General features: G+C 39.8%; 1 protein-coding gene across 3 annotated transcripts in view; it reads left to right on the plus strand.

The window, feature by feature from the left end:
- Positions 1 to 2,272, plus strand: part of TLL1 (tolloid like 1) — a 135,214-nt gene extending 132,942 nt beyond the window's left edge. For all 3 annotated transcript variants that reach the window (XM_079991380.1, XM_079991378.1, XM_079991379.1), the window contains one exon: positions 232 to 2,272. In XM_079991380.1, coding sequence (XP_079847506.1) covers positions 232 to 366 — 135 coding nt within the window. In that variant the 3' untranslated portion in view covers positions 367 to 2,272. The remainder of the gene's footprint in view (positions 1 to 231) is intronic.
- The last annotated feature ends 23,135 nt before the right edge of the window (positions 2,273 to 25,407 follow it).

Consider the following 25,407-nt stretch of genomic DNA (forward strand, 5'->3'; position numbering starts at 1 on the left):
GCAGCAACAACAACAACACAGAATTCTAAAGCTCTGCTTGGTGTGTAGTTTGAGCCTCAGAAGCAAGCATGCTCTCAAAGCACTACTCCATTCAGTGTTGATAGCAGAACAGACATCAGCAGACTGTGGCCTCGTCTAGAGAAAGGAAGACCACACTGTTAATTGTTGCAACATGCTTAACTGTGTTCATGGTAACCTTGGCAACCCCCTTTTTTCCCCCTTTCCCTGCAGCCGCAAGAAGAGATTTATTCGGCAGGTGATTCTATTTTACTTCATTTTCACACGGATGATACAATCAACAAGAAAGGATTCCATATACGATACAAAAGCATAAAACATCAAGACAGTGTTCACACCAAAAAATAACAGAAGATCCCTTAGGCCACAGAATGAGACAGAAAGAGTGACTGTTGCGGAGAGAGGGGGGAATGGGTTTTGTTTTGTGTTGTTTTTTTAAATAAAAAGACTGACATTCTTAGTAAACAAACACTTTTACACCATGCGTCCAAACTGAAGGAAACCTGAAACATCTCACTTCTAAATATATTCCTATTCTAGAGGAACAGACATTATAGCGATGATGTGTGGTCTCAGGCGTGGCTGTCTCTGCAAAGCCAGCGGAGGGGCGCTGCATGCTTCCAGGGAGACTATAAGAGCTTTTTGCTCACAGCTTGACAAATGTCATAGTTGCCTGCATACTCAACCAGTTAAGATCCAGGGAAAGGGACCCTGCAGACTCTTGACAAGTGACTGCTGTCCAGGAGGGGGGGATGGGAAATGCCTACCTTCTGCAGGTCATGCACTCAAAAACAAACAAACGCTGTCATTATATTTTTCTTATTTTAATTGCTTTGGTGATATATCCAAGATACAGTGAATGCAAAGAAAAGTCAGGAAAAAAAGGGGAGGGGGATCTTCTGAGATTATTATGCACTCGTAATTCATCTGTCCCACCAACGCATTAATGTCATGAAAACTGGAAAACTACATCTGCGAAATCGTTGAAACTTTAGAGAGTTGATCATAGCAACATATTGGAATGTCTGAAGCGTTATACATTCATCATCATTATGGGAACATCCAGACTTTGGACGTTGTCATTTACTGAGGACATTGAGTTTATTATTGCTGAAGGACTCCATACCTGCTGACCTCTTAAATTTTACACTAAGTACTCATGAGAACGACTCTTTTACAAGCCTGCTGTGGACCTTTATTCAATAAACAACAGAAGTAACCAGGGCCAGGATAATCCGAAACACCAGTTAATGGATTTCGTTTCAGTCATAATGAGCTGCTGCTCAGCATTTCCTTGAAAATGTTTGTGAATGGTTTCATTTTATTTTTTAATTTTAAACCAGTCAAAAATGAATATTAAAAAGTTGGTTTCCAAAAACGTATTTCTCAGCAATTGGGGACAAAGGGGGTGGGTGGGTGTTTTCTGGAAATAAGACTTTTGTGATGGCAAAGATAATTTCTATGGTGCTATTCCATGAACATATTATTAAAAAAAAAAATAACCACAACGCAAGATGTTTTAGATCTTTTGAGCCAACAATCTGCAGATCATGAATGTCTCACTATGCCTGGCTGCATCTTAAGAAGAACAGACTTTCTAAGCATGTGAAAAAGATAATTGCAATGGCAGCACTAGCCCTGTGGAACAACTACTACTATTGCCTTAGAATTCTTGCACATGATCATACAGATCTTTCTGTAGATACATCCAATTTAATAAAGAACTTGACAATTTGAACATTTCACGTGTGTGTTCACAAAAGTGATCCACGAGCAAATTCCCATCTGCAGAGCAAGATCATCAGTTGTAAATACAGTGGACTTCCTATTGATGTAGAAGTAAGTACTTTTAGGAGAAACTATTGTATGTGCTTTAGGCCATACATGGCTTTAGTCACAATGTATATGCATCATGTAAGTATGTATGAATGAGTGCTTTAAAAAGAGTGAGATGTGTTGTGTACGGATGGACAGGTAAATTGTATTTCATGTGCCAAGTTCTACCAGAATTCGGATTGACTGTAGCAACTTCCTTTAAAGGTTTCATAAGCAGGACTTCAATAAAGAATCCAAGAGCTAATGAAATGTTATGTTTCATTTAAAAGAACTATTTTGGTATTATTTGATGCTGATTGCTACACCACTTAGTTTTTGTTTCCTTACCACAATCATACACTGGCATTAATAAATGTGTTGTTGTTGTTTTTTTTAAAAAAAATAATATTAAAATAAAACTAAGCATGTGCAGGTCTCATTGTTTGTATGTTGTTTCTGTATCACTCCTTTCATCCTCCAAATGACATAAATGTCAAGCGTGTCTCCTAGCCAAAGGAATGCACACAGCAGAGAGTATATCATCATAGATAACACTTATAGTCACTTCTACAGCTCTGGATATCTACGCACACCAGTCTAGCATCTAGGCAGCTGTTCCCAGGTCTGTGTTCCATAGAGCCATTGCAGCAAGAGAAGACCACTCCCTCTCCCCCCATTTACAAACCTTTCCCTGATGGGCTGTGCACCTTTGTGGAAGCTTCCTCTGCTCATCCCTTTTCAATCCCCTCCCCTCCTGGTTCTGGGAGACAGTGGTTGTCTGGTTGGAAAAGACCTGTGGCAGGTTCTTCTTGGTGGTGGTTCCCTGATTGTGGAGTTAAGTGCCTTAGTTTCCCTATTAACCTTTAGGAGAAATTTAATCAACATTTTTGTTTACCTAGGCATTTGATGGCCAAATGTCCTCTGGAAACTCTAAGAGTAGATTCTTGTTTTTAGGAGCTTTTGACTGTTTTCAGAAGGTTGCTTTAATTAGTATGTGCCGTTCCTTTTCTCTTTATTTATATGAATGGAATGCATCAGTAGCTATCAGGTATAAGGGTAGTTGAACTTATCATCAAAAATGTTCTGAGCAGGCTGTGAACAGGCTTTTTACCATGTCAATTATGTCAAGAGTCTACAAATTACCTTTCACTCCATCTTGACACGGGTTGTGTTTTGTCATGATCCACTTAAGTAAAATTTAACACGAAACCTATTTCTCGTTTTTGATGGCACTCTTTCCCTATTAGAAATAACTTTGAGTAATATGACACCTTCTCTGCAGTTGCACTTAATCCTCCAAAGGGCAGTGATGGCTGGAGGCAAAGGGATTTACTACAAAAAAGACGCTCAACTGCAGCACATTACCGACAAGTTATATTGGGCTTTGCTGCTTCTCTTGTACTTAGAATTTTAAAATTTATTCTTAGTTCCAAATGTTTTTTGTTGTTTGAACAATGCCCCTGCCTTTGTCTCCAGTGGGAGAGTGGGAGGGAAGTGAATTATTCCAGTTCCAGGGCTGGCAGATGTATTCCCCTATTTTGGGGGGGTTGGCGTGTCAAGGGATTGAGGAAACTATGGCTCCTTCAGGTCCATGCCTTCCTCTGCTCTGCCCTTGTCAACCTTTAGTGGTGTCAGAAGTCCAAAGTTGGTCAGACAGGGTGATTCGTTGAGGATCCAAACATGGACCACTCCACCCTTGTGTTAGATTCAAATTCATGACCTAGAATATGAACATACAGTTGCTGAACTGCATTTTGTTAAAACCTATGCTTAATTCTCATCCTCAAAAATGTTTATTATTTTGCTTATTAAATGTTGGTTATATTGTAAGCTCTGTAATACATTAAAAGAGATAGTGTGGGGGTGTAAGAAACTCATGCTAACATTCAGTAAGGTGACTGGTTTAATTAATCAACCAGCATATTTTGGATAAACACTGAGAAATCTAAAAGTACTTCATGTATTTTGTTCTCGTTAGGCCATGATCAGACCATCAGTTAAGGAATTCAGTAGCACTGCCATAAAGAGGGGCTGATAGTGGAAGGTATTCAGAATTCAGGCAACATCTAAAGGCACCTCATCTTAACCAGCAATGTAATCCACTTCATCATTTGGTGTCTGTTGCCTAAAACTTAGCTGCAATTGTGCACCAGTAGAAAAATGGCCCATGATCTTCAGGCTGGTTTTGAATTATAGAAAGGAAATATAATTTTGAGGTCATGTTTAATCTTAAATATTTCTTCATTAGTGCTTTAACAAATATTCACCACTATTTGAAACAGCATGCTGGGGAGGGGGAAATGAAAGAACTCTCCACATGTGATGGTTCAGCCTAAAATATGAGATAATGTTTTCTTTAGGAATCCAGTCTTGAGTGTCTTTTTGAAAGAGATTAAAATATCACAAACCCGACATAAAAATTTACATTTATTATTAGTTTTAGAACAATAAATTATAGGCACTTCTGAACAAGAAAGTTCTCATTGTCTAGCAAAATGGTTTACAAGGATCTGGAGAGTATTAAAAGTGGGGGGAAATGTAAGGATGTTAAGAAATATCTACTCGTAATGGCTGACATCTCCAAAGTATGGAGCAAAATCAGACATGGTCAAATCATGCCAAAATGGACAAATAAATCTGTTTCTTCAATTTGTGGCTGTAGACCACAGAGCATTCTCCCTTGCTCGCTCTCCCCCCCCCTTTTCCAGATGTAAGACTCTTTTGAAACACTGCATCTGTGGTTTTGGGGTTGTTGTTGCTGTTGTTTTTAACCCGGAACTTTTTTCAGTGCTGATATTCCACAGTCATTACCTGTGTTATAAAAGTTTGATTATGCATTTTCAAGACTATATAAAGGTTTTGGGACGCTTCATAACATACATACAACATATTTCATTTAAACTGATATGGTACAGCTGACTTTGATGGAGCAAAGGTGTAACACTAACCATACTGACTTTAAAATAATTTATGTTGGAAATGACTTATAGTCATGCTTACAGGTTCTGGTACTAATATGCTCAACTGCAGCTGTTCTGAGTCAAGTGATTTTTTTTTTTTTTTAAGCTGGGCAAGTGCCAGGATTCAAACCCTTTACATATGCTGAACATGGGGTTTGTGTGACCTAAAGGGCAAATTCAGGGCATGCTATGAGGGAACTGCAGGGAAATCAATGAGATCAGCAAAAAAAGGGGGGAAATGCTTTTAATAGTGAAAGGTCAGTGTTTTGTGTGATACTGCTTGATTCCTCTAAAAGTTTCCAGGTAAGACTTGCTGCTCCCTGTGACAGATTGATGTTGCCTCTGTCTTTACCATTTTCTTCCTCACAGCTTGATAGGAAGCAAAGAATAACACAAGGCAATTGACAACATTTTATTTAAATCCCCAAAGTTTAAGTTCTCACTATCCCGTGCCACAACCAAGTGCAGATTTATGAAGTGCTGCCAGACAAGCTGCTTATTTGCCCAAAATGTGGTTGCTATCACGCACTTTCTGTAGAGTGCAATTATCCCATTACGTTTCTAACCACACAAAAAACAGATATGGGAAAGTGATGGGAAAATAGCAGTGGATAGTGCAGAATAACACCCACTAGTTGCATAAGCACTACATGAGCATATCAGGATGAATGCTGAATAAACAGCTGGAGTTGTATAACCTCTGCACATTTTGGGGGAAAATATTGACGTGAGTGCCGAATAAACAGCTGGTCTGGAAAGTCCCCATGACACCTGGGGCACTTCTCGACTGCCTCTATTTTGGGTTGGGATTCAGTCACATAGCAATAAATACAGTTTGTGCAATTGGAGCAAATTTGGAGCTCTTGCATAACAAACCCCTTCCACCCCCCCCCCAAATCTGACTTTTTATGATAAGGGGAAATGCTTTCGAAAGTGTGGAATAATGCTTGCTTGGCACAGCACCCTATAACCTCCCCACAAATTTTATACAAACCAAATGCTCAATAAACAGGCTATCAGAAGCAAATTTAAGCACCATGATTTCATTGAGTTTCATTTAAACACGTTTGGAGCACTTGCTGGATTCTGACCCAGGAATTTGCTATTTGCATTTTCAGAAGACAATTGTTTTCTTTTTCTTTTTCTTTTTTTTAAAAAAATTAATAAACTGTCTGCCCCAAAGGTAAATGTGACCTGCTTTTTTTCTTTCTTTAGGAAATCTCATTTGCCAGAAGTATAAATGCTCTTGTCCAAATGTTAACTGTTCCTTGTGAAGGATATCATTTTCTTGCTTCCTTCAGATGTGCTTTCTCATTGAAATGCCAGAGATAAACTTGCTGGAGAATTTCCCCCAGAAGGCTCCTTTTCTCTTTCTCTTACTGCTGTTTTCTATTTCCCCGTGGAGGGGAGGAAATCAGTTTTCATAGGGCCAAACAATAGGCTGTACTTGGTTTGTGTGTGCCTGAAGCCTGACAGGGTCTTTTCTTTTAAAATTCACATTGGGGCAGCAGGATTGACAGGATAGTAGCAGCACTAAGAACGGGCTGGGGGAAAGGAGGTGGTTTAGCTCTTCGCCCACATAACACCCACTCTAAATTGCTCCCCCCTCAAGCAGCTTTCCCTTCAAAGATTTCAAATATATACTTTTGGAACACTAATAGGGAGGGAAGTCATTGGGTGGGAGGAACTGGGGTCGGGAAAGGCTTAAATCCCTCCTGCTGTTTCTCCAATATCAATAGTACCTTCCCAAAGTGGCACTTAAAATCGGGAGAATCATCAGCTTAAAATTACACTCTTTTAACAGCCAAGGAGTGAGAGCAGAAATGGACCTCTATACCTTGTCGCCTTATCCCAGATCTTTGACACTGAAGATCTATGCTAGGTTACTGTCTTTATCAATAATTTTTAATTAAATTTTCTGTTTTACAATTTAGAATATTCATTTAAACAAACTTAAAATATCAAAAACGTCCCTTCTTCTCTTTCAATGGTTCATTTTGCATAATGTAAATCCCTGCATATATTATATAAACAAAACCATTCGGTGTTCCATTATTACGTCCATCAAAACTTTTTAAAAGTCGTTTTTATTTGATTTTACAAATATAAATTTATAACAAAACCAAATACATTTCCATATAAAGATATGTCTCTGAATCTCAAGACCTCCCCCGATCCCCTCCATGGGTCCTAGTGTCAACATTTTCAACTGCATGTCATATCATTATAATCTTTTTTTTTTTTTTTACTATCTATCCATATTATCCATAGTATTTGTTACATTACAAGTGAGATTAAAATCCTGCTAACGTTTTCATCTGCTTTTAGTGGTCTCCTAAATAAATTATAATTTTTTCCCATTCTTTCTTAAAGTTTTTGTCCTCTTGGTTCCTGAGCTTTCCGGTCAGTTTTGCTATTTCGGCCTAGACCAACAGCTTGGTTTGCTGTTCCTGACTGGTAGGGACTCTTTCTTCTTTCCATCTCTAGGCTTATAATATCCATGTGGCTGTTGTCGCAGACATAATAAGTCTTTTCTGCTCCTTTAGGATGTCAGTACCTACATCCATCAAAACTTACTTACACTGATGAATTTATCTTAATGCTGCCAACATTTTCAATATGCTAGGTTACTGTCTATATCAGTGATGGCCAAACTTGCCCCCCCCCAGCTGTTTTGGGACAACAATTCCCATCACCCCTGACCACTGGTCCTGTTAGCTAGGGATGATGGGAGTTGTAGTCCAAAAACACTTGGAGGGCCAAGTTTGGCCATCACTAGTCTATATGCTTTGAAATAAGTAGCAAGTCAAGAGATATGTTCATGTTTCATCTACTATGTTAATCTGTGCCTAAAAACAGGTTTGCCTAAAATTGATGCTAATCACTGATTTTATCTGTAATTTTAAGATAGAGTTTATATTTTATGTAAACCATTCACAGGTTTTGATGATTAAGCAGTATATAAATCCTGCTAAATATATATAGATTTAAGCAAAACACACCTTACATTTAAAGGAAGACCTGCATTATTATTTGGTTTATGTAATGGCACGATGAAAAGGATTTCTCTCCAGAAAATTTCTATTGATTACAATTTTTTAAACAAGATTTAATCCTAATCATCAAAAGCTTTAAGTGTTTTACATAAATATATACTTTAAAATTAGCAATAAAATCAGCAGATAAAACCAAGTTAGCTTAAAATCGGTACAAAGTACTTTATAAGAGGCATAGATTAATGTAGCAGATGCAATGTGAATTTATCTCTTCACTTGCTACTTATTTCAAAGCACATACATGAATTTTCCATGGGTCTTGGACATTAAAGATATACTATATGCCTTCAGATTCCAAAGCAAAGATCCTATGCACACGTACATGACTGTAAGGTCTAAGGTAAAGGTAAAGGTACCCCTGCCCGTACGGGCTAGTCTTGACAGACTCTAGGGTTGTGCGCCCATCTCACTTAAGAGGCCGGGGGCCAGCGCTGTACAAAGACACTTCCAGGTCACGTGGCCAGCGTGACGAAGCTGCTCTGGCGAGCCAGCACCAGCGCAGCACACGGAAATGCCATTTACCTTCCCGCTATAAAGCGGTACCTATTTATCTACTTGCACTTAAGGGTGCTTTCGAACTGCTAGGTGGACTGTAAGGTCTACTTAACATAATAGGATTTGGTTCTGATTAGACATAGATAGGCTGGACTGCATGCGAACATAGTGCTCTGTTAGTAGGATTTTGTTTCTCTCAACATACCCAACAAATGGTCAAGGGGGAAAAGACTAATATTCCTCAAATTAGGAAAGAATCAAAACGTTCTTGTAGTAATTGTTATTATAAAATGAAACAGTCTCCAGTTTTTAGGAATTGGAGCTAAGGCTTCACCTTTAGATTGTTTTTGTGGTTACTTTTGTTTTTCTATGTAGTTTTGCGCCAGCCTCTTGCTCTGAGCTTACATAGTGAGGAGCCTTGCCCAATATATTTACCATTCCTGATAGCACTTCATAGTCTGGTTCATACAGCTTTTGAAGTAGTTCAGAACTTTCCTTGTTGAGATAGGCTGCCTTTAATTTTGAAGAGCTCTGTCCTTAGCCTGTGTGCTTGAAAAGCTTTTAGGAAGCCATAAAACGTATGTCTGTAATCCTATAGCAGATTTGTAATTAACGGAGAGTACTTCAGCAACAGATCAGAAGAGATGTGTCTGTGCTGCCAAAACAAAACTACTAACTACTTTCAGACTGATTCCAAGAAGATTGCTTTACTTGAACACATAGTTCTAACCATTCTTTTTCATACTAGCTATCCGCTGCTTCATCACTCTATGAATTAATGGGGGCAAATTACCTGCAATATCCACATTTGACCCCCAACATTGTTGGATGAGTGCCAGTAAACTAAGTTTGAATCCTGTGAAGATGGAGGTTCTGTGGGTAGGCAGTTCCCATTTCCAGAAGATAAGCCACTTGTCTGTTCTGGATGGGGTTGCACTCCCTCTAAAGGAGCAGGTACATAACTTGGAGGTACACCTGGATACATCTTTGTCATTGGAAGCCCAAGGGACCAATGTGGCCTTTTACCAGCTTTTACCAAAGGCTGTACCTGGACTGGGGTAAACAGGTCAATGTAGTGCAAGCACTGGTAACCTCCCAACTGGATTACTGTAATACGCTCTGTGTGGGGCTGTCCATAAGCTCCAGCTAGTGCTGAAGGCAGCAGCTGGACTGTTGATGGGGGCAGATGACCAACAGCATGTGGCACCTCAGCTAAAACATTTATACTGCCTGTCCATATGCTACCAGGTTCTAGGCAATAATCTTGCTTGCATCACCAAGTAGGATGTTGTGAAGTGAGTGAGAAGAGCAACTGCTACATCGTTTATGGTCACAAAGCTGTTCAAACAAGCACATGGAATATTCAGGGGTTTTTTTGTTTAGTCGTTTAGTCATGTCCGACTCTTCGTGACCCCATGGACCAGAGCACACCAGGCACTCCTGTCTTCCACTGCCTCCCGCAGTTTGGTCAAACTCATGTTCGTAGCTTTGAGAACACTGTCCAACCATCTCTTCCTCTGTCATCCCCTTCTCCTTGTGCCCTCTATCTTTCCCAGCATCAGGGTCTTTTCCAGGGAGTCTTCTCTTCTCATGAGGTGGCCAAAGTATTGGAGCCTCAGCTTCACGATCTGTCCTTCCAGTGAGTATTCAGGGCTGATTTCCTTCAGAATGGAGAGGTTTGATCTTCTTGCATTCCATGGGACTCTCAAGAGTCTCCTCCAGCACCATAATTCAAAAGCATCAATTCTTCAGCGATCAGCCTTCTTTATGGTCCAGCTCTCACTTCCATACATCACTACTGGGAAAACCAAGGCTTTAACTATACGGACCTTTGTTGGCAAGGTGATGTCTCTGGTAAATCTCAGACTTACTTCTGAGTCTCCCACCACAAATCCAAAGTGAAGAGGCCAGGGTTAATGGGTGGTGGTGATCTCATCTGGTTTTTAAGAATCCCCATTGTGAGGCTCTCTCCAAGGAGAGTCCAAAACAAGTGGAAGGCACAAGATTAGTGAAGGCTGTATTAAAGTATTTTCATCCTGCCTTTATGGCAACAGACAACAAACCACGATAAAAATCATAAATTAACAATGAATAAAACATCAATTCTAAACCTACTGCTGCTCATTTTTATCAAGTGATCCAGAATTCTGGTATTATGAAGGACTGAAGGAAATCTCTACTATCCACTTTCCCCCTATCATACATAGTGTTCTAATCTTGTCATGTCTCTCTTCAATTATTTCCTTCTCAGTTGAACAAAGCCCTAAACATTTTAGCCTTTCCAAGATGCTTAACATCCACCCACCCACACCTGACAATTTCAGTTGTTCTTCTTGGTACATTTCCCAGTACTATCATATCCTTTATGAGATGGTGCATCCGCTGTATTCCAGGTGTCACTTGTAACCAGGTCTGGTGGAGAAAGATGGTCCATTCTATGTAGAAGAGCCAACCATACTGACACATGAATATTTCTTCAATCCTTGTGATGGGTTACAGGGTCCTCTACTGCACCCCAAGGCAGCAGCTTATTCTGGGGGGGGGGGCACAGGGCAGGCAGTGGGTCTCAAACAGCAGCATCCACTCTCTCATTCCTCAGCATCTGCTGCCTAATGGTGGGGACAACCCTAGCGGCACCATAGTATCATGGGCCAGGAGTCAGCTTCGCCTGCTGAACAGCAGCCTGAAGGGGGAGAAGGCAGAGTGACTCCACCTACAGCTGATCAGCCTTCAGGGACACAGTGGAAAAGGCACTGGTGAGAATCATCTGGCTTCAGCCTTCTTAAGCAGAGCTTCCAGCAGCAGTCGGATGCTGGTAACAACACTTGTAGTTTCTGGTTCTACCTTGATGCTTTCTGCTTGTCTTGACCCCATGACCATCGGATTCCCTGACCCCTGGACTGTCTGACCACATGGATTGCTGTTCATCTGACCCTAGGACTGGGCCTGACTTTGGATGATGCTTCTGCCTCTGAGACTCTTCTGGTTATCTGGCCTCCCCACTCCACAGATCTTTGCATGTTGCTGCTCAGCAATGAGACTATGACACATAGATTTCAGTAAATACATAATGATACCAGTAATTGCATTTTCAATCCCTAAGAATTTCCAATGTTGAGTTTGCCTTTCCCCCACTATTGCTGTCCACTGAGTTGACTTTTCCAGTGGATGCTCTACCACGACTCCAAGGTCGTCCACCTATTTAGCCTTCCTTAATGTATATGTGCAGGTGGGATTCCCCTCCCTGCCTCTACATCCATCACTTCACATGCAGTATTCTGTCTCTTTTGTCATTTAGCTGTCCACTCCTTCAGAATATAGCAATTTTCTTGGATTCTTCATCTGTTTTGGAGTTCACCATTCCTGAGTTGCATGGTTCTAGATTAGGGTAGCCGACACAATGTCCTTTCTATATAATTGGACTCCAACTCCCATCCGCCAACATGGCCAGTGGCTAGGCGTTGGCTCATCCATTCTAGATATTTTATTAAATAATAAATAAATAAAGAGTACTGATCCCCACAACCTAAGTGCTTATGACATGGCTGTTTTTATTACCCTAACAGGCAGCACTGGATGATTTCCCAGTGGCCTGGTTGGCTTGATGTTTATGTACTTTTCTGCAGTGACTGGTGAAGTATGAAATGTTTGCTAAATCATTCCATAGATTCAGCAGTGGGTATGCTTGAAAGCAGTTTGAGGTGGGGTGGGGGGAACACCAGACAAATTAAGGAGCTCTAATGCATCTTGGAGTGGCATACTGAGAATAAAAGTAGTGAGCATTGCATCCAAACTAAGTTAATCAAACTTATTCCCGGAAGTTTCATGCAAGCTGTTAAAATGACTTCAGCTGAGGTTTCTAAACAACTGAGGCCACTCTCTGGTGAACACGAGCACTGAGCATCCTTAATAATGTGTTCCAAATTTCATGACAAAACGAGGCCTGGTTCACATCTGCTGGTGTTAAATATCCTGATAAGTCTTCCACTTAAGAATTTTTGTGTGTTTCCTATGGCAATTTTTTGAAAGCATACTGTGAGTGTCACAACACAGACCAACAGTCCCTCATCCCAACAGTAGGAAATAAGGAATTCTGCTTATGCAAATTTGAAAGCACAAGAGTGAGAGAGGCATCCTACTTATTAGATAGGTTAAGGTTAATGATTTTTAATTCACAAACAATATCAAAACCATGGTTTGGCATTTCATGAGCAACCCTCAGACCTACATACTCTCACCTTCCCTTGGGTGCTTCCTTTGGCCTGATTCAGCTGGGCTCTTTTTATGCACTTACAGTACAGGAGCCTTCCAGGTTGTGACCATAGAATTCTATCCTGTACACCTCCTGCCTGTCCCTGATTCATTTAGTGAAGCTCATGCACGATCAGCAGTGGATGGATTATGCCTGAAAACTAATAATACAAGTATTTTAATTATTATTCTTTTGTGGGGAGGCACTATTAATTTGCTGTGAGGAGCATTTGAGCAGAGCCCATGGTACATTCTAAAAGAGCAACAGGCAACAAAAGGGGGTGTATTTTGGAAAATGTGCTTGAAGCGCAGTGGTACGGTTGCATTTTTCATCTCGACACTGACCTTCCTGACATAATGTAAAAATAAATGGAGCAAAGCAAATTACCAGGGAAGCCAGGCGTGTTCTTGGTTTGGCAACCCTGAAGCACTTGTTTATTCTATGGTGCTTTAGGGAAGGAAGCCCCCAAGGCTTTGTAATACCCATAACATCTGGAACAGGTAGGAATGGCTGACCTTCCTATGTAGCAGTTCCTCTAATGTTGTGGCAAACATGAGATTTTCCAGGGTTACTGAAGCAGATAATGATTTATGTATTCCTTTAAAGCACATTTCAGTGAGTTCTGAATAGAGGTCCATAGACTTTCAAGAGTGATTATGGTTATTTTATTTGTGAAGATGGCCAGCTGTGAGGAGGAAGCCGTGGTGGAGCCAGTGTGATGAACTGTACAACCATATGCATGTGTACAATGACATATTTTTTTTTCAGCTGCTCCATTCATGCAAACCACCTCTGGGAAGCATCAACTTGCAAAATAGTCATGCCAATATAGTCCATGCATTACTTTTTCCATAGGGTTGTTCTGAATGGATGGCTCTGAAGCATGCAAACTGCCTCATTCTTAGTGGCTCGTCTACAATTGTGCTCCTTGTCCTGGTTTGAAGACATTTCCAAATTAAAAAAACAAACAAACTGCAGGCCCTAGTGCTCAGGGAAGTGAGAGAGTTCTACTGAGGGAGCTCGTGGAGTGTACAAGCATCAGCATATTGTCCCTTGAGTTTCTCAGGAGACGTTGGAATGCCTTGTATTCTGTGGGTGCCACTTTTGTTAGCTCTTCCCCTGAAGAGCTTAGGCTCAAAAGACACCAAGCACATCTGCAGTGAAACCCACAGGAATTTGTTTTCACTTCACTTATAGAGAGCAACGTACATAACCATAGAAAAGGATGGTGGAATCCATGACCACGCCCTTTATCAGCTTCGGACCTGTAGAGAGAACTTGTAGGCCAACAGCTGAGCCCCAAGGAAGCCATTTTACATAGGCCTTATCACTCTTGACTGCCTCTTAGGAATGGCCCTAAGACCATTTGGGGTGGGGGTGGGGAGGCACCTCAGGCAGCTGATTTCGGGTATCATGAAAGGGCAGTGCCTTGTAAACTTCCTGTATTTATTATTGCTGCAGTTTTACTGTCAGGGAGGGTGAGAGAGAGACACTTGTTGGATTTTCTACCTTTGGTGCCAAAATAACTTGACTGACCTTTGCAGGAGCGGCACATCCTATTTCACCTCTTGAGGTGAAACCGGAAGTGCCACCCTGCCCTGCTGCTTTCACTGCCACCTATGCCACCTACCCTACGGCTGGCAGAGAACTGGTGCCAGCTTCAGCACCAATTTATTACAATGTCTTGCCAATTTCCAGCAAGAACTCTTGTGCTCCACAAGATTTCACTGGAAATCAGCACTGATGGTGACACCACTTCTCCATCAGCGGTGGGGGCAGGCGGGGCACCTGAGGGAGCAGTGCTTCAGGGACTTCTGCCACCTGAGGCTTTACCCTGTCTAATGACTGGGCCAATCCTGGGCCTCTGGTGCTATGTACATTGGATGGGAGGGGGTGTCATTTGCTGCCCTGCCTGAGGCAGGAAAATGTCTTGGCCTGTCCTGCTGCTTGGCTGTGCTTGTTGCTTGGCCAATGAAAAAACTGGCTGCCTGCATACATATGGGTGGCCCCATGGAAAACCCACAGAGACTCCCTCTGCTTGCTCAGGAGAGGATATGTATGACTTCCATTTTGTTTTCTCTCATGCCTGCTCCTTCCTTGCCTCTTATTGTTCTCATGAGCATGTCTTTTAAACTCTAGGCTGTGCCTCATGAATTTACTCTGCTGTCCTTTCTTTGGATAAACCTCCTTGGCAGGTGGCAGTTTTCACCTGAAGGCTGCAAGATGGTTAGTTGTGGTAATAAAATCACAGCAATGCAGATCTATGTTGCAGTAGAACAGACCTGGCAGGACAAATTTGGACTGAAGATGTTTCATGAGGTGTTTAAGTAGACCAGGACATATTTCTTACATCATTCACCGGCTGTTACCACCATAACTACAGTTGGTGCTGTTGCCGGGGAACAGAAATCTAGATCAGGGATGAGGAACCTGTACCCTTGCCCCAGATCTTGTAGGACTCCCATCGGCCTCTGCCAGGAAAACCAAATAGTGAGGGAAGATGGGAATTGTAATCCATCAACATTGGGATGGGGTCACAGATTCTCCTCCCCTTAACTAGGTTTTACCTGTTGTAGTTAATACTACAGAATTAGCACAGTGGTTGAAAATGAGGGACCAGTGAACTGGATAACCTGCACATCTGTCTCTCTCTGTCCTGCATTGGTCTACTACCGCTCCTGTGTTGTTATAATTCTTCCCCGGGGGGGGGGGGGAGAGAGATTTTGTTCTTGTTCTCCATGGACAGCCCATAATTTTTTCAGCAAATTTGTTTTGAACAAGCTAAACTAGATTACTTCATGATCCCATATTCTTGCTCTCAACAACAACTTTTTATTTTTGGCACATGCAGTATTGGGGTGCATTTGTGTAAATTTCAGAATTATCGCTGGAGGGGGAGAAGGAATTAGATGCCTGAAGCTACCATTCTAGGCTGTGATTCAAATGAAACTGTTATCTATTTTTAAATGGATATTTTGCACACCATTAGCCCAGACCATTAGCCTAGAAGGTGTAATAATGCTGAATTGATCCAAGTTGGATCATGTACAAATGCAGTTTACTCTGCATGACCACCAGTTTAATTTTGATTAATCTCTTACTAAAGCGTTTCTGCATACACTGTTCCATTTGCTTCACACAGGCTGCCTGCATACCAAATGCATGTGGGTAGCCTGACAACCTGGCTCAGACAACAGAGAGTCATATGGTTAAACTTTCTTTTGGTGAATCCACAAATAAGTTTACAGGTAGCAGAACTTAACATAATTTCATAAAACTGTTTGGAGCTGGGAGACAGAGCATCTTGCCTAAAGCAACTGCTATAATCAACATTGCTTAGGTAAAGATTGAACCAAAGACCCTCACAATGCTATGAATTCACAACCAATGAATCTGAATGTTGGAAAATTCAGGGCAGACAAAAGGAAGTAAAGTGGAACCTTGGTTCTCAAACGGCTTAGCCGATGAACAAACCCATTCCTGAACGCTGAAAACCCAGAAGTAAGTGTTCTGGTTTTTTAACGTTTTTCAGAAGCTGAATGTCTGATGCAGCTGTCAGCTATGGTTTCCAGCATGCCTGTGCCAATCGGAAGCTGTGCTTTGGTTTTCAAACATTTCAGAAGTTGAATGGACTTCTGGAATGGATTACATTCAAGAACCAAGGTACCACTGTACTTCTTTGCACAGAGCAAGGCATGTCCACAAGGTGTAGTGATGGACATCAACTGGGATGGCTTTAAAAGAGGATTAGATAAATTCATGGAGGACAAGGCTGCTAGCCTCCATCTACACTGTATGCCTCTGAATGCCAGTTACTGGGAATCACAAACTGGGAGAAGGCTGTTTTGCTCAGGTCCTGCCGTGAGGTTTCTCCTAGGCATCTACTTGGCCACTATGAGGAGGATGCTGAAGCAGAAGGGCTGTTGGCCTGATCCTGCATTGCTTTTCTTATGTCTTAAAATTCATGTTTTCCGAGGGCTTCCGGTTGACAGCGATCTGAGCGCAAGCGGGGATTTTCCCTCTTGGGGAATCCCGGGTTTTTCGGAGGATTTGGGGGTGTCACAGGGCGCAGTGACCCTTTGAAGTAGTGTCGGGAGGGTGTTCTGACACTCAGGTTCCCGCAGGCGCCGAAACGCGAACCACCCGGCCGTCAGGTAACTCCTAAAGGGGTGAAGAGAACGGCGGGGGGGAGAGCGGGCTGCAGGGAGGCCATAGCTACCTCCGAGAAACGAAGCCCCGGGCTTGCAAGGAGAGCTCTCAATTCTCGATTTGGAAGAAATTTGGACTTAATTGGATGTAAAGAAGAAATTTAAATTAAGGAAAGAAACCGGATGGGAAAAAATTAGAATTTACGAGACCAGCTTTTATCCGCAATCAGCCAAAACGCATGGAACCAGCAAGGCGATCAAAAGTGAAAGTAAGTTACCGCTTGCGGCTATTGTTTCTTCTCCCCTTCAACTGAATAAAAAATAACTTTTTTGGAAGATACAAATTAAATAAAGAAGATTTAAGTAGAAGGGGGAGACAGAGGAATAAGACGGAGCTATTTAGGTCCTTTTGAAGCTTGTGAATTTGAGTTAAAGCAACTAGACTTTGGTGTCGTTGTAAAAATAAAAACTGCGTAACAGAAAGGGGATTTCCAGACTCCATTGTTAAAGACCGATGAATTTATGAGACTGTCTGATGTTTGCCGATGAAAGAAGACTTTTAAATTGATCTGGACTACCTATATTGGATTGGATATAATTTGGTTCACCTTTTAGGGTTTAATTTTTTCTGTTGCATTTTCTTTTTACTAAAATATTTGAGCAAATTTATGACGGTGATTGTTTGGGAACTTTTGCCTCTTGTGGTCAGAAGAGATATAACAACTTGTTTTTTGGGGGGACTTTTATTTTTTGATGGACAAACTTCTCTTGGCTTTTTGTATTAAAGAATTATTCGCAAATAATAATATAAGGATTTAGCCTAATTGGTGGCAGAAGATTGGGTTTTGACATCAACATCTAAGGAATTTTCCCTATAGTTCCTCCTGGACTCAGCGGTTGGTAAGAGTTGTTTATACTCAAAATAAATATCTGCACGGTTGGATTAGCCTAATTGGTGGCAAGAAGATTTCTACGGACATTTTCAACCGTTGGGACTTAACCTGATTCCATTTGTTTTAAATTTATAATTTTTTATGTTTAAATTTGGATTGAACTGGATGGATTTTGATTGATATAAGAATTGTTTTGGGGGAGAATATAAGTTCATATTGGGGTTGGAACCATTTAAAATTGGGAGGTAGTGGGATTGACCTAACGGAAAAGTGATTTGGTTGGAGAAATAAAAAGTGGGAGGAAATGTCTCATACATTGAAGAAAGCTGGGGAGGGAGGAACACTGGGAGAAAGAAGAGGTTCAAAACCTGAGGCAGATTTCAAAGCCGAAATTTTAAAAATGTTTGCAGAAATTAGACCAAGTGAAAAGAATTTAGAGGATAAATTGGAACATGTAGATACCAGAATTGAGCAGGTGGACAATAAAATTGGGAAAATGGACCAAAAAATTGATGATACTGTAAAAGAATTGAAAGGCCAAATAAAAGAAGTTATTAAGAGAACACAATCTGTGGAGGAAGGATTAAAAAGGACAAAAGTGGAGATGAAAGAAGTGAAAAAGGAGGAGGAGAAGATGAAGACAGGAATTTCAGAAATAAACAAAACACAGGAGGAGTTATGGGACGCAATCTCTATGAATGAATTGAGACAACGAGAGGTGAATTTAAGGTTGAGAGCAGTTCCAGAGGTTCAAGGAGAAGATATTAAAGATAAATTAATAACGGAAATTGCTCAATGGTTGGAATTACAAAAAGAAGATGTGGAGAGGAGGGTTCAGAATGCATTTAGAATGAGAGTAAGGACAACCAAGACAAGGAAGGTCACAGGAGATTGTTTGATCACCTTTAAAGACAAAGATATGAGGAACCTAATACTCCAAAAAAAGTAGAGAGAAGCGATTGAACATTGATGGGAGTTACATAATTATTTTTAAATACATACCAGTCAGATTGTTGAAACGGAGAGACCCGTATAAACCATTGGTCCAAATTCTGAAGAAAAACAAGATTGAATTCAAATGGGAATTCCCTCAGGGGATTTCCTTTGTATATAAAAGCAAGAAACACAGACTAACAAGCCCCGAAGAAACAAGTAAGTTTCAGAGAAGATATAAAGAATTAATGGCAGAGGAGGAAGAAGAAGAAGGAGCGGTAGGAGGAATTGACCCGATGGAGGAAAAATTTCAAAAGGAAAGTACAAAAAGAACAGAGAGACGGATGAGGAAGAGGAGGAGAAAGAAGAGGATGAAGAAGAAGATGAGGAGGAGGAAGAAAAAGAAGATGGATTATAAAAATGTAAGCCGGAATAAAATTTTATATTTTTAATCAGCAGAAAATATGGCATTGAAATTATGGAATTGGAATATTAATGGAATGAATGAGAAGAAGAAAAGAAATAACATTGAACAATATTTAAAAAGGAAAAATCTGGATATCATCTGTCTCCAAGAAACCCATGTGGCAAGGAAACATAGAAAAATTCTGATTAATAATAGATTGGGAAATGAATTTATATCCTCAGATAAAGAAAAAAAGAGAGGCGTAGTTCTTTATGTAAGGAAAAATATAGAAGCTCTTCAAAGACGAAGAAGGAAGAATGATTGCAATACAGATCAATTGGCAGGGCAAAAAATTAATAATCGTCGGGATCTACGCACCAAATGGAAATAAGACTGATTTTTATAAGAAATTGGAAGAAAGATTGTTTGAATATATGGACCAAAAAATGATAATAATGGGAGATATGAATGGAGTTGTATCAATGGAAATGGACAGATTGAGAGAAAAAAGTGATAGCAAAGAAGGTAAACTACCAAAGACGTTTTTCTCATTGGTGCAAAATCTGAATTTAATTTGGAGACTTAGACACCCATTAGAAAAACAGTTCACATTTTATTCAGAACCGAATCAGTCCATGTCAAGAATAGATCAAATTTGGGTCTCGAACGAACTAACTACCAGAATCCAACAAAAAGAAATCCAACCCAAAGTAATTTCGGATCATAATCCGATAAAAATGGAGATAAAAGCTTACGAAGAGAGAACATTCAGATGGAGATTGAAGGATTACCTTTTAGAAGACGAAAAAATTATTCAAGAAGCACGTAAAAAATTGATGGAGTACTTTTCAGACAACATGAATAAAGGCACAAGGATGAGTACAGTTTGGGATGCAAGCAAGGCGGTAATGAGGGGATTTTTTATTCAACAGAATGCGATCAAAAATAAGAACAGAGAAAAAGGGAAGAACGAAATTTTAAAACAAATAATGGAAAATGAACAAAAGTTAATCAAAAAGCTAAATAACATCAAAATAAAACAAAATATCAAGGTTTTGCAGACACAGTTTGCTATGATTATAAACAAAGAAGTTGAATGGAATATCAAAAGACTGAGACAAAGAAATTTCGAATTCGCAAATAAACCAGGAAAATGGCTTGCATGGCAAATTAAAAAAAGGAAAGAGCAAAGTACAATTAATAAAATCATTGTGGATGGAGAGGAAATAGAAAACCCAAAACGTATTAGAAAAGGATTTCTGGACTTTTATAAACATTTGTACGCAAAATGAGAAAAAAATAATATAAAGAAGATAGAGAAATTTTTAAAGGAAAAAAAGGTGCAAAAGATCCCGACAGACAAGAAAGACAGACTGAACACCCCAATTGAGAAGGAGGAGATAATAGAAATTATAAAAGAGATGAAAAAAGGAAAGGCACTAGGACCAGATGGATTTACAGCGACTTACTACAAAGAAATGAGGGACTCCTTGACGGTACCACTTAAAGAAGTTATGAATAATATTTTGAAACAACAGGACATACCAGAAACTTGGAAAGAAGCCTTTATCACACTCATACCAAAACAAGACTGTGATCTCACACAAGTTAAGAACTATAGACCGATATCTCTGCTAAACACAGATTATAAGATTTTTTTCGGTATTTTAGCAAAAAGATTTAAGAGGATATTGCAAGAATATATACACGAAGATCAGGCAGGTTTCCTTCCTGGCAGACATATGAAGGACAATGTGAGAAATATAATAAATATTTTGGAATATTTGACTGCCAGTAATGAGAGACAAGCCGTATTAATGTTTGTGGATGCAGAGAAAGCGTTTGATAATATTTCATGGGAATTCATGTTGAAAAATTTGGAAATGATGGAAGTGGGAACGGACTTTTATAATGGTATAAAGGCAATTTATTCAGAACAAAGAGCAAAACTGATTGTAAATAATGTAATTACAGAAGAAGTGAACATAAAGAAAGGTACAAGACAGGGATGCCCTCTCTCACCACTATTATTCATTATGGTTCTGGAGGTCCTACTTAGTTCAATCAGGCAAAACGAACAAATAAAGGGGGTTACAGAAGGTCAAAACCAATATAAAGTAAAAGCTTTTGCTGATGATCTGGTAATTACGGTAGAAGATCCGACAAGTAGTTTAAACGAAGTCATAAAAGAAATTGATCAATTTGGAAGGGTGGCCGGGTTTGTATTAAACAAAAGGAAAACTAAATTAATGGTTAAGAATATGGATCAAAGTTTAATAGAAGTGCAAAGAGAAACAGAGATGGAAGTGGCGAAGAAGGTAAAATATTTAGGAATATGGTTAACCCAAAAAAATATTGATTTATATCAAAACAATTATGTAACAACTTGGAATGGTATAAAGAGAGACCTCGAAGTGTGGGGTAGGATGAAACTATCTTTTTGGGCCAGAATCTCTTCAATTAAGATGAGCGTACTTCCGAAGATGTTGTTCTTGTTTCAAATGATCCCAATAATTAAAGGGACAAAGATCTTCAGAGAGTGGCAAAGAACGATCTCAAGATATATCTGGCAGGGCAAAAAGCCAAGAATACAATTTAAGTTACTAACTGATGCGAAGGAAAGAGGTGGCTTCGCCCTGCCAGATTTGAAACTTTACTATGAAGCATCTTGCCTCTGTTGGTTAAAGGACTGGATAACATTAAAAAATAATAAGTTATTGGATCTTGAAGGTTTTGATAACAGGTTTGGTTGGCACGCTTATCTATGGTTGGGGAAGAAGAAAGTTCATAAAGGGTTTGTCAATCATATTTTTAGAGGTGCCCTAATAGAAATATGGGACAGGTACCAAAATATTTTGGAACCGAATGTACCACATTGGTTATCCCCACTAGAGGTCATGAGTGTTAAAAAGATAATTATGAGAGAGGACTGGATGACCTATGGAGATATTGTAATTAAAGAAGGGGGGAAATGGAAAATGAAGCCATATGAACAAGTTAAAAAATATGTATATGATTGGTTGCACTATTTTCAAACAAATGAAATGTTCAAAAAGGATTGTAAAGAGAGGAGATATATTGAAGGAGAGTCTAGATTTCAAAAAGAGATAATAAATAATGATTATAAGGTACTGTCAAAAATGTACAAAATGCTATTGGAATGGCAAACAAAGGATGAAGAAGTTAAATCGGTTATGATACATTGGGCCAGGGATTTTGGTTATAATATACAACTAGCAGATTGGGAGAAAGTATGGAAGGAAAATATGAAATTCACTGCATGTATGACGATAAAGGAAAACATTATGAAAATGGTATATAGATGGTATATTACTCCCGTTAAACTTGCAAAAATGTATAAAACATGTAATAAATGTTGGAAATGTAAAGAGAGGGAAGGGACGTTTTACCATATGTGGTGGGAGTGCAAGAAAGTTAAGGGTTTCTGGGAAATGATATATAATGAATTGAAAAAGATGTTTAAATACATGTTTGTGAAGAAACCAGAAGCCTTTTTGTTAGGAATTACAGGAAGAGAAATTAATAGAAGTGATTACAAACTTTTTCAATATGCAGTGACTGCGGCAAGAATTTTAATGGCCCAAAAATGGAAATAAGAGGAACTACCGACATTGGAAGAATGGAGGCAGAAACTGATGGACTTTGCTGAATTAGATAAATTGACAGGGAAAATCAGATACCAGAAAGATCACAAGTTCACTCAGGACTGGAGAAAGTTTACGATTTATCTGGAAAATATTTGTGATGAGCAGACAACGCTAGTTGGATTTAAAGAGGCTTTGTGAATGAAAAAGGGTATTGTAAAAGGGAAAAGAGCTGTAAAGATTTAAAAACTGGCAATATAATTATAAAGGAAATGCGGAATAAATACAAAGGTATGAGGATTGCGGGGGGAGCGGGGGGAAGTCAAAAATTTGTAACATAAGGAATATGATTGTGTTTAAATAATTTGTAAAAGAAGAATTTTCTTTAAAAATTAATAAAAAAATAAAAAATAAAATTCATGTTTCCAGACAGATCAGAGGATGTAGGGCTGTCCTTGACACCTCTTTCCATAATGATTGTGCAAAAAATGTTTTTTCCGTATTTTGCTGAATTCCTTAGATGCATGAAGCAAAACTCAAATGCTAAATAGAAACAACACAGCGTTTGTTAGGCCTTTTTCCTTGGCATGAATGCTTATGAACTAGAAAGAATTGTCAAGGCATGGCTGTAATAAGCCTTTGAAATCTATTTGTTACACAATAATAGAAGGACTGAGTTCAGGAGCTTTCATGCTTCTTAATCAAAGAAAAAGAACCAGGAAGGGGATGATGGGAAAATAGAAGGGACAGCATCGTTAAGCATGAACCTACCACCAGCAGGATTTTTTCTTTGCTTGGAAGAATCCTTATCTATCAGTGAAATCCTTGTAGCGGCATACAATTGCATCCTGCTAGGTGGCGCTGTGGGTTAAAGCCTCAGCGCCTAGGGCTTGCCGATCGAAAGGTCGGCGGTTTGAATCCCTGCGGCGGGGTGCGCTCCCGCTGCTCGGTCCCAGCGCCTGCCAACCTAGCAGTTCGAAAGCACCTCCGGGTGCAAGTAGATAAATAGGGACCGCTTACCAGCGGGAAGGTAAACAGCGTTTCCGTGTGCGGCTCTGGCTCGCCAGAGCAGCGATGTCACGCTGGCCACGTGACCCGGAAGTGTCTCCGGACAGCGCTGGCCCCTGGCCTCTTAAGTGAGATGGGCGCACAACCCCAGAGTCTGTCAAGACTGGCCCGTACGGGCAGGGGTACCTTTACCTTTACCTTTATCTCACACACAGAGTAGGCATATTGAAATAAATGGACTGAAATTACCGGTAGTCATGATTAGAGATGGGGAAATCTATCTGATCAGCCCCCCCCCCCGTTTCTCTTTTTGTTGCAGTCTTAGGTTCAGTTCTCCACATTTCCACATCAGTTTTTTTAAAAAAAAAATCCTAATGAAACATACAGGTTTTCAAGTAAGTGTTATAATTTAAAGTGCTGCCATGAAATAGCAACACCAATCAAAGCAAAGGAAATGAGTACCTAGCCTCTGCATGAGTATTTTGCTAATTCTCTTACTTCATCTAGGCTAATCTGTCACAATCTTGAAAGTCTCTTTGTCACCTAATTCATTTTGTCCAGATCTCAGAGAGTATGCCAATTTCAGTGGTGCTCTGGCTGATGATGTCATCACTCATACCCACAAAAAAACAGTCCTGGAAGAGTGCTTCCCTATATTACCACTGATAAAAGGGGAACTTTTTCTTTGTATTATGATAACTAAAGCTTCATCTTTACCTGCTGATTTTTACCTGTCATACAGCTTTTAATAGCTCTCTCTGTTCATGAAAAGGTGTTCCCCTTTAGATGCGCAGGATTGTGCTGTCCAAAACTGTGTGCAGGATCATAGCCACTGCAATTCCTGAATATATTCCTGTTCACAACATTTGCAAGTTTTCTGATCTAAGATTTATTGCGGCAGCCCAAAGCAATCGACATTTCCTAAGTAGTCATTCCACACTAGATGTCACTGTTGTTCTTTTAAAGAAAAGCAGCCTGAGGAAGGCTGTCGCATGTTTTGCATGCTGAAAAATCGCTTCACAACAAGATACTTGGGGGAGCGTTTCATTGTAATGATTTTTCTTTATTTAAAATGTTTATTGTGCTTGAATGAAAAATAAAAGCTTTGGACAAGGTAGATCTATCAATAGTTTCTTCTCTAGCCCTTGAATCTGTGAGCGTTTGAAAAGCTAATGCATTAGTAAATTCAGAATACAGTAGTGTATAGAAGAAACATTTGCAGCAGTGAACAAATCTGCTAATGGAAGGAACTAGGAACATTGGGTCAAACTATGTACTTTGTAGAAGCATAAAAAGTACTATGTTGAAAAGAACTCAACACTCACGTTATTAATGTACCTGTTCAAAATCTTGCAAAGTAGCAGCAGAACTTCCCTCCGACTTAAAGCAGTCTGTTCTGTGCATGGTGTGTGCATGCGTTTTATTTTAAGAAGAGAGTCATTTAGTTGAAGAAGTCCTCCATTTGCAGTTGTTCAGTCCATGGCTGGCATAAAGATCTGGAACCATAACAAGGGAGGGCAGAGGCACTTGAAATTAACACCTGGACAGGTGCAAACATCATCTGGACAGTCCTTCCCACTATGGTGATATGTGTTGCATTTCTGTTTAAATTAGAGTAATCACTGATAAATTTGAATCTATACATCTAAATTATCACAGCAATTTTTATCCAGATCAGTAGCCTTTGTCACATCAGGCTAATGTTCGTAGACCAGAGCTGATCCCACGAAGAACAAACATAACAACACTGAGTGTTGCTTTTCATGTTTACAATGAGCACCTGATGATCTTGATTTTTTTTCCATTTTAAAACATAGA

This window comes from Podarcis cretensis (genome assembly GCF_951804945.1).
Source record: "Podarcis cretensis genome assembly, chromosome: 9".
NCBI classification, from domain to species: domain Eukaryota; kingdom Metazoa; phylum Chordata; class Lepidosauria; order Squamata; family Lacertidae; genus Podarcis; species Podarcis cretensis.